At 41.8% G+C, this 14,057-nt stretch overlaps 1 protein-coding gene across 1 annotated transcript in view; it reads right to left on the minus strand.

The window, feature by feature from the left end:
• Window positions 1–14,057, minus strand: part of ACBD6 (acyl-CoA binding domain containing 6) — a 42,189-nt gene that overhangs the window by 18,259 nt on the left and 9,873 nt on the right. Inside the window, exons 2-4 of the mRNA XM_072126621.1 lie at window positions 13,864–13,928; window positions 10,392–10,488; window positions 143–228 (exon numbers count right to left, since the gene is read on the minus strand). Of these exons, the coding sequence (XP_071982722.1) occupies window positions 143–228; window positions 10,392–10,488; window positions 13,864–13,928 (248 nt within the window). The remainder of the gene's footprint in view (window positions 1–142; window positions 229–10,391; window positions 10,489–13,863; window positions 13,929–14,057) is intronic.

The raw sequence follows: 14,057 nt of genomic DNA on the forward strand, positions 1-14,057 counted from the left end.
TGAGAAGGATTAATTCAATTCTGATAGATTACTGCAAAGCCTCATGGGACACAGGAGAAGGGAGGAGAAGAGGCGCACGCTGGAATGTGGGAGACCTGTTATGTGGAGACAAAAAGAGGAACGTAGGGATAAGTTCAGTTACCTAAGCGTCTCCTGCTCCTGGTACAGGCAGCTGACCACCGGACCACCAAAGGTTGACTTGTGCTTCTCAACAGGTTCTTCAGGCTCCTACGAAGAAACAAAAACCGCCAACAATGACTACAAATGCAGACACGAGATGACAAAACATGCACAGGTTAATAAAAAATTAAAAATTGAGCAACTAAACAAGTAACATTTTCTAGGAAGCAAACAGATGTTAACACTTACATAAGGAGGATTAAACTGCAGAATTTTATTGTATCCATCTCAAAACTCTTTGGTGGGACCAATTTAATATTACAATATGTATCATACTGGGGAGGGCTCATAGAAGAGAGCCAGGACATTTCCTCATTTAGGGGCCGCCTTCTGGGCACTTGCTAGCTAATTTGCATGTTACTATTCAAAACAGATTTTGCAGAACGGTAATAAAAGTTCAAGAGGCTTGCCCCATAAAGAACATTTTTAAGCTTTATTGCTGTTTTAGCTCCTGTGACTCAGTGTTGGTCAATGAAGTTCAAGATTCTCCAAGCAGACACTTCATGATTCCTCTATGCTATGAGATACTGTGTGCTGACAATGTGCTTAGATTATCAGGGCACAGGGTTCATCTACACTTTTATTTACCTTCTGATCATTCTACTAGTATCTGACACATAGAAAAAAAGGGAGATGAGACAGATCGGAGTCAAGAGATAGAGATAAAACACAAGGCTGTTTGCTGGTATGAAGTGCCCGTAAATCAAGCTGGTCTTGTAATGCAGGGGTGAGGGGCAGGAGGCGCAGAGCTTTGCAGTGTGCAGACAAGAGAAGCTATTAAAGAGAAGAATCCGAACATTGTTGTACCAGGGACAACCAAAATTGGGTACACCAGGACTGATAGAAACAGGCTGGTATTAGATCTGTGAAATATTCTCTGTTGATAACAAAAATAAAGTATGTCATCCTGTGTATATTTAATCTCGTCTTTGTGGAAATAAACCTCTCTGCACTTAAAGGGGTAAGTAGTTTTTATGAAAAACACTATACCGGAGAGAGGTTGTGAACAAATTTTTCATAATTTTAATAGGACACATCTTGAACCTGGCCAAGCAGCGTACAACACCTGGACATTTGTACAAAAGGTTATACTTGACACAAATGGCTCTAAATTTACACTTCCTATGTCCCATCAAGTCACTAGAGTAAAATATGCCAATTTTTTTAATTTTTGTTAGCAAATTGATATGTGGAGGGGAAAAAACTGCATGCAAGTATTCTCAATTTTGCAGCATGTTAATTTACCAACAAAGTGCATTCACACTGTATGTATGGTGCACTATATGTACAACAAGTTGAAAAAAGGGTCATGTGAATACAGTCCCAATAGACCACGTTAGGGGTCTTCTTAATTTCAGGAGTCAGTATGTATACAGTCAGCTTTCACCTGATGCGTAGCTTAGGACTTATGATTAGTGGCTGGTAAAAATCACAACTATGACCATCTACCAATCAAGGATGGTATAAGTACACCGCATAAGACCTCTTCACGGGAACATGTGCACCGCAACGTGACCGGGTACCATAGAAGTCTATGGGCGCCGTGAATCCTGTGACCAGATCACTTCCCCCATAACAGGCGTGTGAATGCACCCATGAAGTGATTCTGTTATGAGAGCTGCTAGAAAATGCATATTAAAAGTCACATAATGACCAAAAATGGAATTATTACCCCATGGATTACACACTGGATTACTGACATAAGTAAAGTTTGAAGAAATGTTTGGGCTTCAATTTTACACTATGAGTTGCCACCAAAGTACAGCCCCTTTCTGAACAACTGAATAGACAACTGGGGACAAGGCAGATGCAGAATTAAACCCATTTCCCAAAACATCTAAATGCCATCCATCACGTTGCAATACCGGAATAAGAATGTGACTAGTCCTATGTATAAAAACACACATTTCCAGTGACAGGCAATGCCATATTTCAAGTGTCCATCTGCAGAGGACGCCGAGCAATAAATAAAGCTGCAGAGCTGTAAATTCCCAGTGAGCCGGACATTAAAAGGCGACAGTCAGGTAAACGAGGAGCGGCGGAGAGCGGGAGGAAGAGGGAGAATACATTATACATTCCACTTACCAATTCTCCCTCCAAGCCTGGGAGGATAACCTCGTAATAAAATCTTATAGGCGATTTCTTCATAGCACATAAGTAGTGCTGTATATATGTAAGGGATCACTCCAATAAGCATAAGCCTGTCTCATAACGGATATACATTCATATCATATCAGGGCTGTGAATATCAGGCCAGTTATACGGTCAATAAGGATCAGAATATATCCTATGTAATGCTAGCGCCGTCATATTGACCAAACGTTCGAAATCTTTCAATACTAAAGAGTGTGTATAGTGGATACTTAGCAGAGACTCCTTGCATCATACATGACTATGAAGCACAGAGTCTGGTACCGACAAGAGCTGTGGAGTCGGTAAGCCAAACTTCCGACTCAAGACTCATTAATTTCCCGAACTTGGACTTCAGCTCCACCAAAATGGTCACCGACTCCATGGTCCTGTTTTCTGGTCACTCTAGCAGCGCGGAGATAAATGCACTGCCTTATTCCTGCGAGGAGAGGAGTTTCACTACTGAGCATGTACACAAAGTGCAGCCAAATAAATCTTAACTAAAAGCTTAGAAAGGGGGTCCACAACCCAGGCAGACAAGACTCACGGGGCCGATCAAGGTATGAGTTGTGCCTGCACCTTGCTGACGGTCAATAAGTCAATGAGTCCAATAAGCACTTCCATATCTGTAATATAACTGATGGAAGTGTTCATCGGTGCAAGAGGCTGCTGAAAAGTCCTCACCCCTGCAGGTCCTCTCCTGCCACTCCAATCTGTGTCCCGACACTGGACATAGAACAGCCACAGGAGCAGGAGATGACCCAGGAGTGGCTATTACCTCTCCTGGCGCAGCTCTGCTCGGGGTCCGGATGCCTCCACATACAACCAGCACAGGGTACAGAGCAGAGACACACATGGAGGAGAATAAGCTGCAAAGTGGTGCATGGAGGAAAGAGGAGCTTTAGGGGGTGGGGGGGGGGGGGTCTCTGGTATTAGTAGTTTTATGCTCTAGGGATATTCAGTATTAGTGGTTTTATGCTTCTAGTGGTCTCCAGCATAGTTAGTTTGCTATGGGGTCTCCAGTATTATTACTTCATACTCTAGAGGTCTCCACATTATTATTGTTGTCTGCTCTGGGTTCTGCGGTACCAGTACCAGTTGTGGGGTCTCTGCTATTATTGTTTGCTCTGAATGCAGTATTTGGTTTCTGGGTTAGTATTATTGTACTGGGGGTTTGTGCTGTACTGTGGTTATTGGTGCATCTAGGGAGCTGGTTACTGATGCGGCCCCTTAAAAACAGTAGGACAAGAAGGCACTTGGACCAATAAATGTGGTTGAGCCCCGGCCTAAATGCTTAAATCAAAAATAGACCACACATTTAAAAGGTAATTTCATAATTATAATAAATTCGGGTCCACAAACAAACATGTGCGGCCCCTGTAAATGTTGTGGCACGATCCCACGGGCTGCACACAGAGCAGAGGAGTAAAATATATAGAAATAAAATACAAGGACGTTCCCTCTGCCGACCGAACAGCATTAACTATTACAGTTCTGGTGCAGATGTTCAGCCAGCAGAGAGAAAGTCCTTGTATTATCTTTCTACATAATGCAGGGACTCCCGTCCTCTGCTGTGCGCAGCCTGGGGGATCCATACGTAACTTACACAGGCTGCACACGTTCGTGTGTAACAGGCCTGAAATAAGACTCTTCCACATCTTAGCAGGCGGGAGCCATGTTGATTATATGAGCAATGACCCAGGTGAAAGTCCCATCACATGTGAGAGTACGGCTGCTTCCTGCACATGTCTTTATGTGGTGCCATCATTCATCATGCTGATCAGCGCAGGAAATCTGTCTGCTCCTGACTTGGTACACTTCCCAGATGAGTGAAGGGAGGGGGGTACATGGATTAAAGAGTCCGATGCAGCCCCGATAACAAACAATAAAGAGATGCCGTCTCTACAGACTTCCCTGGTGACAGATGTTCCTAAATGGCGCTGTTATTTTATGCAAATGTTCGTCTGCTCGGGTCTCTCATTTACATACCTGAATACTAGCAGCTAAGAGCTTGGCAATAAACTAGCAAGCAAAATTATAGCCACAGGTTGCAATGTGCAATGAGTATATGGAAGGGGGGGCGTGTAACTCCTTATGTGCCAAGGGCGTTTTATACACTCGATTGTGATTCCTATAAATTGCCGTTCACTGCCAGTAAAGAGGGCGCTGCAATCTGTTAATGGAAAGCATGGGGAAAGGTTAGATCAACCCTTTAGAGGCACAAACATATTTTACATATTCTGTCTAGCAATGACAAAACAGGTTTAGGCAAAAACATACAGACCGCCTAGGTCATGTGTGACTATTATTATCATCATACCCAATCAGGGAAAGGTCCATCCTGCTACTGCCCACAGATATAAAAAGACATCTACCACCAGGATGAAGTATTGTAAATCAAGCACACTGACATACAGGTGTGTGTCCCCTCTGGCAGGATCTTCTCTTATTATGATTTGTAAAGCGCTACGGAATTTGATGGCGCTATATAAATAAAGATTATTATTATTATTATTATAGCAGCATCCTTTAAGCAGCCGTGGTTAAAGAAAAAAAAACCTTTACAAATTATGCAAATGAGTTTGAGGGACTCCAGTCTCAATTAAAAGATACAAAGCCTAGAGCCCCTCTGGATCATTTTTGGTAAAAACCAGGGCATGAGAAGCTTAAGAAAGAGCAGGTCCTACCAGAGGGGGTACACACCAGTATGTCAGTGTGCTTGGTTTATAATCCTTCATCCTGGTGGTAAATGTCCTTTAAGGTGCTGGTGCTGTGGTTGTATCATCTATTATTCACACTGACCAGTCATCTTTATGCCGCTATACTCCGGAGCGGTCTATATACATACACACACACACACATCTTTTTCAGAAGATGCACATCTCAGTGGACGTGGCTTGATGCCCCTTGCTGAGAGGGCCTGTATGTGGGAAGGGTCTCAAACATTTCGCCTGGTGCTTTTCTATTCAGCTCTTTGGTCCTGGATATGTGAAACTGTCTGCTAGGCTGCGAGTTATAGTTCCCTGCCAGTGCAAGGGAATGTAGCTGTAGCAGCTGAGGTGGTTTACAAATTCAGAGATTTCTAGGCCCCAGTCATTACCAAGTTTAAGTCTACTCTAACCATCCTTCTTCCTTCTCTACAAGAAGCAGATGAGATATTACTGGCATTACATGCATTCCCTTCTCCTCCATCACTGACAGCAACATATGTATGTAGTGTATAATCATGCCTCAACTTTAAGAGATATGGAGCTTTGTATGAGCAAGTCAGGGTGGACAATGATCTTAGACTGGAGACACAAGCCATAATCACTTGGTGCTAACCTGCTGAGATATAGTCCTACCACTGTGGATTGCTGCCAGAACACCTGTAGCAGAACCAGAATCCTACCGCAGGTTCAGAACCTGATGCAGGTTCATTATTGCTGAAGAGTATCTGCCCAGTAAATTAAATTCCAGCTAGTTTCTGTCATATTGAATATTCCACACCAATTCCAAACTCTATTAATATCAAAGGGCCATTGTGATGCATATGTGTATAAAAAGAAGCCAATAACATTGAAATTTGTAAAATGTAAGAATCGCACACTAGGATACGACCGCTGATTACTCCATAGTGTGCGGTGGGCGGCAGGGAGCATGGCCGTGCCTCTGCCGGCTAATACAGCAGAAGCAAGAAGAGGAGCCGCACAGGGCATGAGGGATTATTGGAAGGTGACCAATGCATTTCCCACTCCTGGTTTATACTTGAGTCAATAGGTTTTCCCAGTTTTTGTTAAAATACTTATACTCGAGTATACAAGCGGTCCTCTACTTAACACCCAATTTACAGACGACCCCCAGTTACAAAACGAACCTCTTGATGTAGGCAAGTTACTGTACTTTAGCCTTAGGTTACAATTAACACCTATAACAGTTATCACAGGTGTCTCCAATTAAGCTTTATTGTTAATCCTGGTTCTTATGACAATCCAACATTTTTAAAATCCAATTGTCACAGAGACCCAAATAAAAATTACAATTATAAAATATACAGTTCCGACTTGCATACAAATTCAACTTAAGAACATACCCATCTTGTACATAACCCAGGGGCTGTCTGTATACAGTAACGTTTTTGTTTTTTTAAATAGAAAGGAACCCCAGATCAGGTGAAGTTATTCCCGATTTCCCCAATATCACTTTAAAACATCAAATTAGATGACAACTCTGTGCAGTCCTGTTACAATAAGCCAATATTGAGTCTGTCCAATAATTGACAGTGCAGATGTATAGATTGTTAGATTTACCAATCTATAGGCGTATCTTCCTGTAAGTAAAGCAAGCCGCCACTATCCTTTGTCGCTCCTCTACCCCTCCCTCTCGGATATGATTTGTATTCCTACCATACTGACACCAGAGCCATAATTCAATTAGTTGGAGAGCAAAGGATCCCCCAGGAGTAGCATTCTCCTGGCCCAAATCACTGCATTTCTCTGGCAGATGACAGGAGGGCGAGCGTTTGTGTGCTGCGGAGAGAAAGCCGCTAGTGCCGGGCTCGTCCTGCTGGAATGAGACGGCCCACTTACCCTCTTAGTTTTTTACGTGGTCCATAGGGAAGGAGGGAAATGATGTGTACAGACCCGAGATGGGCAGTTAACAAAACACAGAGAGACAACTAACTCCCACTGCAACCATAACACATTAATTCACAAAATGCTCCCTCGGGCCCCTGAGAGTGAAGTATCCGACTCGGAAGAGGAGAGGGGGGGGGGGGAGCACAAGCAGATGGCTCAATGTCTTGCGGGATCATTTTCCAGATTAAAGAGCAGCGTGATTAGAGGGATGTCAGGCAGTGTCACCTCCTCGCTGCTCTCACAACTGGCAGCAAACTTATATGGAGAACAACAGCATCAAGCAAGCCCAGGTATATAGTACACAGCATCTACCACCTGCATTTGGCAAATCAAGAAACCCCAATAAGCCAGATTTGGGAGATTTATTTGTTCTATTTAACCATTATTCTATTCCCAATGGCTGGACCATTGTACAAGCTATTATACCTCTCGTGTGACCACCGCATAGACTGTAAGGTCTTGTGTATCTACATTGTGCAGTTCCTCCATTATTCTTGAGGGTGCGTGTCTGCAAATAGCATTTCACATAGGTGATGCTTTAACTCTGCCCTAGTGTTCCTATATGCAAGTATACTCCTTATACTGATTGCTCATGTACCATTGCACCCAATTCTGATTAACATATCGTTTCCCAATGACTCCAGTTATGGAATATACAAGCATTTCCCTCCCCCTTTCTGTCCATGTATTACATCCACCATGTTATTTACAACTTACATCCTTCCAAGGACAACTTCGCAATGTATATACATGCAGTCACTGGGTTACGTACAGGATAGGTTCCGTAGGTTTGTTCTTAAGTTGAATTTGTATGCGAGTCAGAACTGTATATTTTAGAATTGTAGCTCCAGACAAATTTTTTTTTGGTCTCTGTGACAATTGGATTTTAAAAATGTTGGGTTGTCATAAGAACCAGGATTAACAATAAAGCTTCATTGCAGACGCCTCTTTAGCTGTTATAGCGGTTTATTGTAGCCCAACGCTAAAGTACAGTAAATTAACCCAGTTAAACTAGGGGTTGTCTGTAAGTCAGATGTTCTTAAGTAGGGAACCACCTGTATATTACCGGTGAGCCTTAAATTAGGCCATTCACCACTGTAGTTATTTACAAGTACTAGAAGTCATGATCACTTTTGCCTCATAAGGAATTTGTACTTGCATTCCCTGTAGCAGAGGTTTTTATGTTAGTCTTCTTTGTATAAGACATTCTCAGTTTATTTTGTATGTACCCCAAAGTTTTCAATGAAGGTTGGATAGACTGAAATGTCAATTAGGAATTTGGATTGCAATACACTTTGAAATTCTTGTTTATTAATACAATTTGAGTGCTGGGTTAGCGTCTATATATTCATCGGGGTGCAACCCTTTGTGTGCACCTTCTTCCCTAAAGGAGTGATGTGCATTAGAACATATATGTGTCACAGTGTCACAGCCTGTGAAGCTATAGCAATGCCCCCCCACCTAAACCAGCACATGCCCGCAGCGCCATCACTAGCCTACCTGGCTGCAGGGTAGATGGTAACCTTGCACTATGTGAATACTAAGGCTTGATCACAGCTCCCTCTTTCTCCCGAGTGTGACGTCACTTTGCGTTCCCCTCCTCTCTATATGGAAGGTTCATCAGTGATTGCATGTAATGACTTTTTAATCAGTTTGACAATCCAGCTATAGATTAATCCTCTGTTCTAGCAGCAGCAGTAAGTGATCTGATGGGAGTATATAGGAGGAAAGCTGTAAGGTGGCTACAAGGCACTGTATACGGATTCTGCTCTATATAACCATCTCATCAAGGTCCGTAGGATACAAATTTGTATAGTTATATCCCAAAACTACAGAGATAAAAAGCACAATGCTCCATCACTGCGATGGGGATGTTGTCTGCAGGTGGACATCTCCGTACTGCAAACAATGTAGAATAATTCCTAGGACAATACCTGCTATGGTGTGATATTATACTGCGTATGGCAGAAGCTGATCTTATGGACAAAACACATTTGTGTAAATCTAGAATAAAGTTAATAAAAAAAGCTCCACAGATCTGTAGATAAATGGGTAAATTATTAGATTTTCTGCAAGTGAATGGTTGAATTATTATTTTAATGAATTAGATAATCTAAGAGACCCTCCAAAGTGTTAGAATAGACAAGTGTATGAAAACAGGGGAACTACTAAACTGCAGTGCTAGGCACAGCCACATGTGGAGACGATGTGTCAGTGTCATCATACCGACTGGTGGCCCCTTAATTCTTGTTATTAGAATAAAAACAAATTATATTTTAAGACTGTAAATAAACTATGGAAATATATTTATCTACTGGGATGACAGAACAGAATACAACAACAATAAATCATAGAAGTAAGCCGGGACAGAAATAATTAACAGTCTTCTACTGCCCCCTACAGGTTACCTGTCTTATCTAAACAATACTTTTATAAAGAGTAATTTCTATAGTGCAGAGCTCAAGCAATAATAGTCATGGCACACCAATATAGCTTACTGATGGTCACAATGTGCATCTATACATCACAACTCGCTGCATCCTGCAAGCTATACATGATCTAGGTGACTGATGAGCTCCTGACTTAGCCTGGTGTTACGGTGCCATCTAGTGGGCACAAGCCGTACTGCAGATGCAGAAATCACAGCCACTGATGATCCATGAGCTGGATTAACATTAAAGCTTCCAGCTTAGGGGCCAAAGGTTAAATACAGTAGGAAAATTCAATACCACATTACACAGGCACAAGGCTTTCCTGAAAATTAAAGGGGCGCTCTCCAATGCAGATTTTACATATACATAAGGCTTGTGGAGCAATAAGGAGAGCATAGTCTATATTGTGTTGTAAGGATTCCTTATTATCAGACATCTTTACTACTTATAGTAATGTTCTATTGCCCAAAATTAATGTAGGATTGAAAAAATAACTTAAGGCAGATATTTCTACCCAGTTTCTAAGCAGTCCGTCTAAAAAACCGCATGCGTTTTTGACAGGTTTAACCAATTTCAAAAACTGGCCAAAAATGTGCTCAAAACGCCACGTGTGCCATCACCCTTAGACGCGGCAGGTGAATGCTCCACAGTCAGTCTTTGCTTACACTGGCTGGAGCTGTGACTTGTTTTCGCAGCCGGTGACTGCTGTAGCTAGCGATTTAAGGTATAGAAAAAAGGTAGCAGCTTTTATTTTCAGTATCCCATACCATTTGGATGCAAACTTATTATTTAAGGCCTCATGCACACAATTGTATTTGGTTGCTGTGAGCTAGCCGCACAAACAACAACTAATGCACAGCCGCCAAAGATTTCTATTGCGCAGGGTCACAATGCAGTGAGGCAAGGTGCAAGTCCTCAACCATGCACAGCCAATGCCGTGGCTAGCTATACTGCAACATCTCAACACCACAGATAGAGGGCACATGCACCGAGGTTGTATACACAAGTCATTCCAATGACATTCAGACTGCACCTGTGGTTTCCAGTCTGGATCCAGCTTTCTCACGGTTTCAATATAATCTCGCATGGCCTGATGACTGCTGTAATCGCCCAAGGATTTCCACGCTTCCCTAAAAGCAAGGAAAAAAAAAAAAAAAAAAAAAAAAAAAAAAAGGGAAATCAGAAAAGGGAATCATTAAAGATACAAGTCACATGTCGCATCTAACGCATGCATTTCTACAAGCTGTAGAGAGATTCGTACAATTAAACAGCTGTTTACAAAATGCAAAAGTTAACACTTGCTTTAACGAAATCTCAACGCTTGCAAAAATGGTTGCATTTTCTAAATGCAAATGTTAACAGCTGTTTAATTAGGTAAATCTCTCTCCAGCTGGTGGAATGCATTCTGACACCCTTAGGATTGTACTACAATAGGTACCTTGTATGGTACCTACAAGGTACCTATGGTCTTAATAAATTGAGACCACTGCCTGCAGCCGGAAAAATTAACATATTCATAGTCTGCTTCCAATTCGGGGGGTGGGGGTTTCACCAAAAGCAGTCAAGGAGGCATCGGGCTTCACGGGTGCATCTTTATATAACCGCACCTCCCTATAATCTCCGTCCCGTCTCAATTCTTGTGCTGGTCATCTCCACTCCAACCCTGAATGTACTTGGAAGGAGAAAGGTGTAGAGTTGAGACAAGACTGCGACAGGCCAAGGAGAGGGCAAGAAGCCAGGAGGCAGGGCATGCTGTGGCTATGAGAAGATAATGGTCGGTGCCTCCTTGACTTCTGCTGCCAGAAACCCCACCCCCCTGACTGGAATTGGACCACAAATACAAGTTAATTTTTCCAGCTACAGGCAACGGACACAAATCCAGCACACATGCAGCGGGCCACACAAGGTACTTATTGCAGTTTTATATCCATTTGCCTGGTGACAGGTTCTCTTTAAGTGGACCTGTCACCAGGTTTTACCTTACTAAACTACTAATCCCTTCAGGTAGGGTATTAAAATATACTAAACTCCCTCTTTAAAAGGAAGGCCGTACACATTGCCAGAGTTCGTATAGTAAAATTGATTCCCCCTCCCCACCCAAAAAAATAAGTTGGATGAAAGTTTACCTTTCTGTATCCAGAGCTGTGTCCCTAGTCCGAGGGTTGCGGAAAAACCGCTCCTCACTGGCCACTCCCACGGGCTAGAGACACAGCTCTACATACGGAGAGGTAAACTTTCATCTAACGTAATTTTTTGGAAAAAAAGCGTTACACAAAAAACTTTGGCAATGTATACACTATTCTCTATGGGGACATAGGGGAAGCAAGAAAAAAAAAGGCTCCTGATGACATTTTTCCCTTTAATGTGAAATCTCACCTTTTAAAGTTTAGTGGTAACAGAGGTAGGGGTACGTCAGAAACCCCTAGTTTCTGTTCTATATCACCTAGAAACAAGCCTTTTAGAGTCATAGATGAGGATCTCAGCATTCAGATACCATCAGGCTTATGGTTCTGTGAGCTACAGAACTGGACATATAGGAAGCTAAAATAGGCAGGAAGTGCAGCTTACATCGCCAACTATGTCTTTAGCTGTCTATCTTTGGTGCATTATCTCACAAAGCCAACAACAACAAAAAAAAAAAAAAAGTACTATACTATAGAGGAGGAGATAGCTGCGTCTAAAGTGATACTACACCTGACACCACCACTAAACTTTACTCATCTCACATGAAAAAGGAATGAGAAGAGTCATATTTGCCTGAGGAAGAATTTATTTTTTTTACACACAGGTAAAATGGTGAGATTTCATAAGAGAGAATTCTAGAATGCACATTTCATACCTGAAGGGGCTATAGTTTAGTTGGGTAAAAGAATGTAACAGGGTATTGTCAAAGCCAAGGATGAACCATTTACAGGGAAGTTCCAGGCAAAACCTAAACATATTTCATTGGGATGATAGTGTGAATTTGCCTCCAATGACACCTTCCACACTTCGGTCTATAGAGATCTAAGGGGGGGGGGGGTGTGTGTGTGTCACCTGTTAAAAGCACGCATGTTCCATATTACAAGGGTTTCTTCATTATATACAATGGAACCCTATGACAAATCTTTGGCTGGCCATGGACTTTAAAAAGTTGATATTACATTTCCTAAGTTTATGAAATTGCTCAAAAACTATCCGTCTCCCTGATATTACCTCTGGGATGCCCTTCTAAGTGGATCATCAATAGCATCAGGGAATATAGAGAACAATACAAAAAATGAATAACAAAACAAATTAAATAGAGCATGTGCATGGGGATGTAACAACCCGAAATTAATCAGTCTTCTGGAAATTAATTAAATAGAAGATATAATTAAGGGTGAAAGCGCAATTCACTTATCAAATAGACCTGTCACAATGAATTAACTTGACAGACTACATCTTAAAATAACAAAAAAATAAACCAAACATATGATGACAAATGAAAAAGCTAAATACATTTCATTGGTGGCTTATGTCTGGGAAGAATGTCCCCTTACGTCTCACAATAAATGGGTGATGTGTAGAAGACTGGAGCTGAAAAAGACCCCGGAGAAATGAGCCTCAAATGTGGGACCAATGTAAAAACTTTAATTATTCTTGACTTTTTCCCGGCGGTCTTGACTATGCTATAGTACAAAGTGATATTACTCAGCAGGACAGCCTCATCTAGAAGACCAACTACCATTATGATCAGCTTATACAGGCAGTCCCCTACTTACAAACATCCCCTAGTTACAGACAGACCTCTGGTGAAGCTTTCTGGATGCTTTACTTTATTCCTAGGCTACAATGATCAGCTGTAAGCTGTGTGTAGTAAAGTTTTATTGATAATCTTTGTACCCATACTGTACATAATTCGTGGACTGGCTGTATTGTTATAGGTAGTCATTGGCAATGACTAGAAGATTAGCAATGGGAGGGACATTGACTCAATCCGCTTTAATAAGGTCATATTAAAAACAGTGATCACATACAAGATGACTGGAGACGCATTTCAGGCCATACAGCTTGGTCCTTGCTCGGGTCTTTCTTGGACCGTTTTTAAATGGATGTGTTTTCAGTCAGTTTAAAAACGGATGCGTTTATTGAATGTTTACCATGCGTTTATTGAATGTTTACCATGTGTTTGGCTGGTTTGAACATGTTTATGTTCATTACTGGAAGTGTAGGCAGCTGTAAAACAGATTAAAACCAGCCAAACACATGGTAAACATACAAACAGTCCAAAAAACGGACCAAGAACGCCCCGTGTGGCAGCATCCTGAGGACCAAGATGTATGGTCACAGCACACGTGATCACCATTTTTAATTCGACATCATTAAAGCTTTATTCTGTCCATGTGGTGCTGTGCTAAGGCATCATGGGATTGACAGCAAAGCAGAGAGGGTAAGAAAACTAGCATGAAATCTGAATAGCAAGACATTGTGATTTATTGATTCAGCAAAGCAGAATTAAAGTCAGGACATGCGTAGAGATTTACCATTTCTGTCTTCCTTCAAAATCAAAGAATCCAGGTTTTGAAGTCGTGCACTTTCCAACCTTTACCTGCCAAGCAAGAGACATATAATCAGGTGCAAAGCAATCTATGATACGAGGGGACACAGCGTAGAACAACGTACAGATGTGTAAAAAAACCAAATGGTAAGTAGATCACATCGCTCGCTTGCAGGGGTT

This window comes from Engystomops pustulosus, chromosome 10 (genome assembly GCF_040894005.1).
Source record: "Engystomops pustulosus chromosome 10, aEngPut4.maternal, whole genome shotgun sequence".
Lineage (NCBI taxonomy): Eukaryota > Metazoa > Chordata > Amphibia > Anura > Leptodactylidae > Engystomops > Engystomops pustulosus.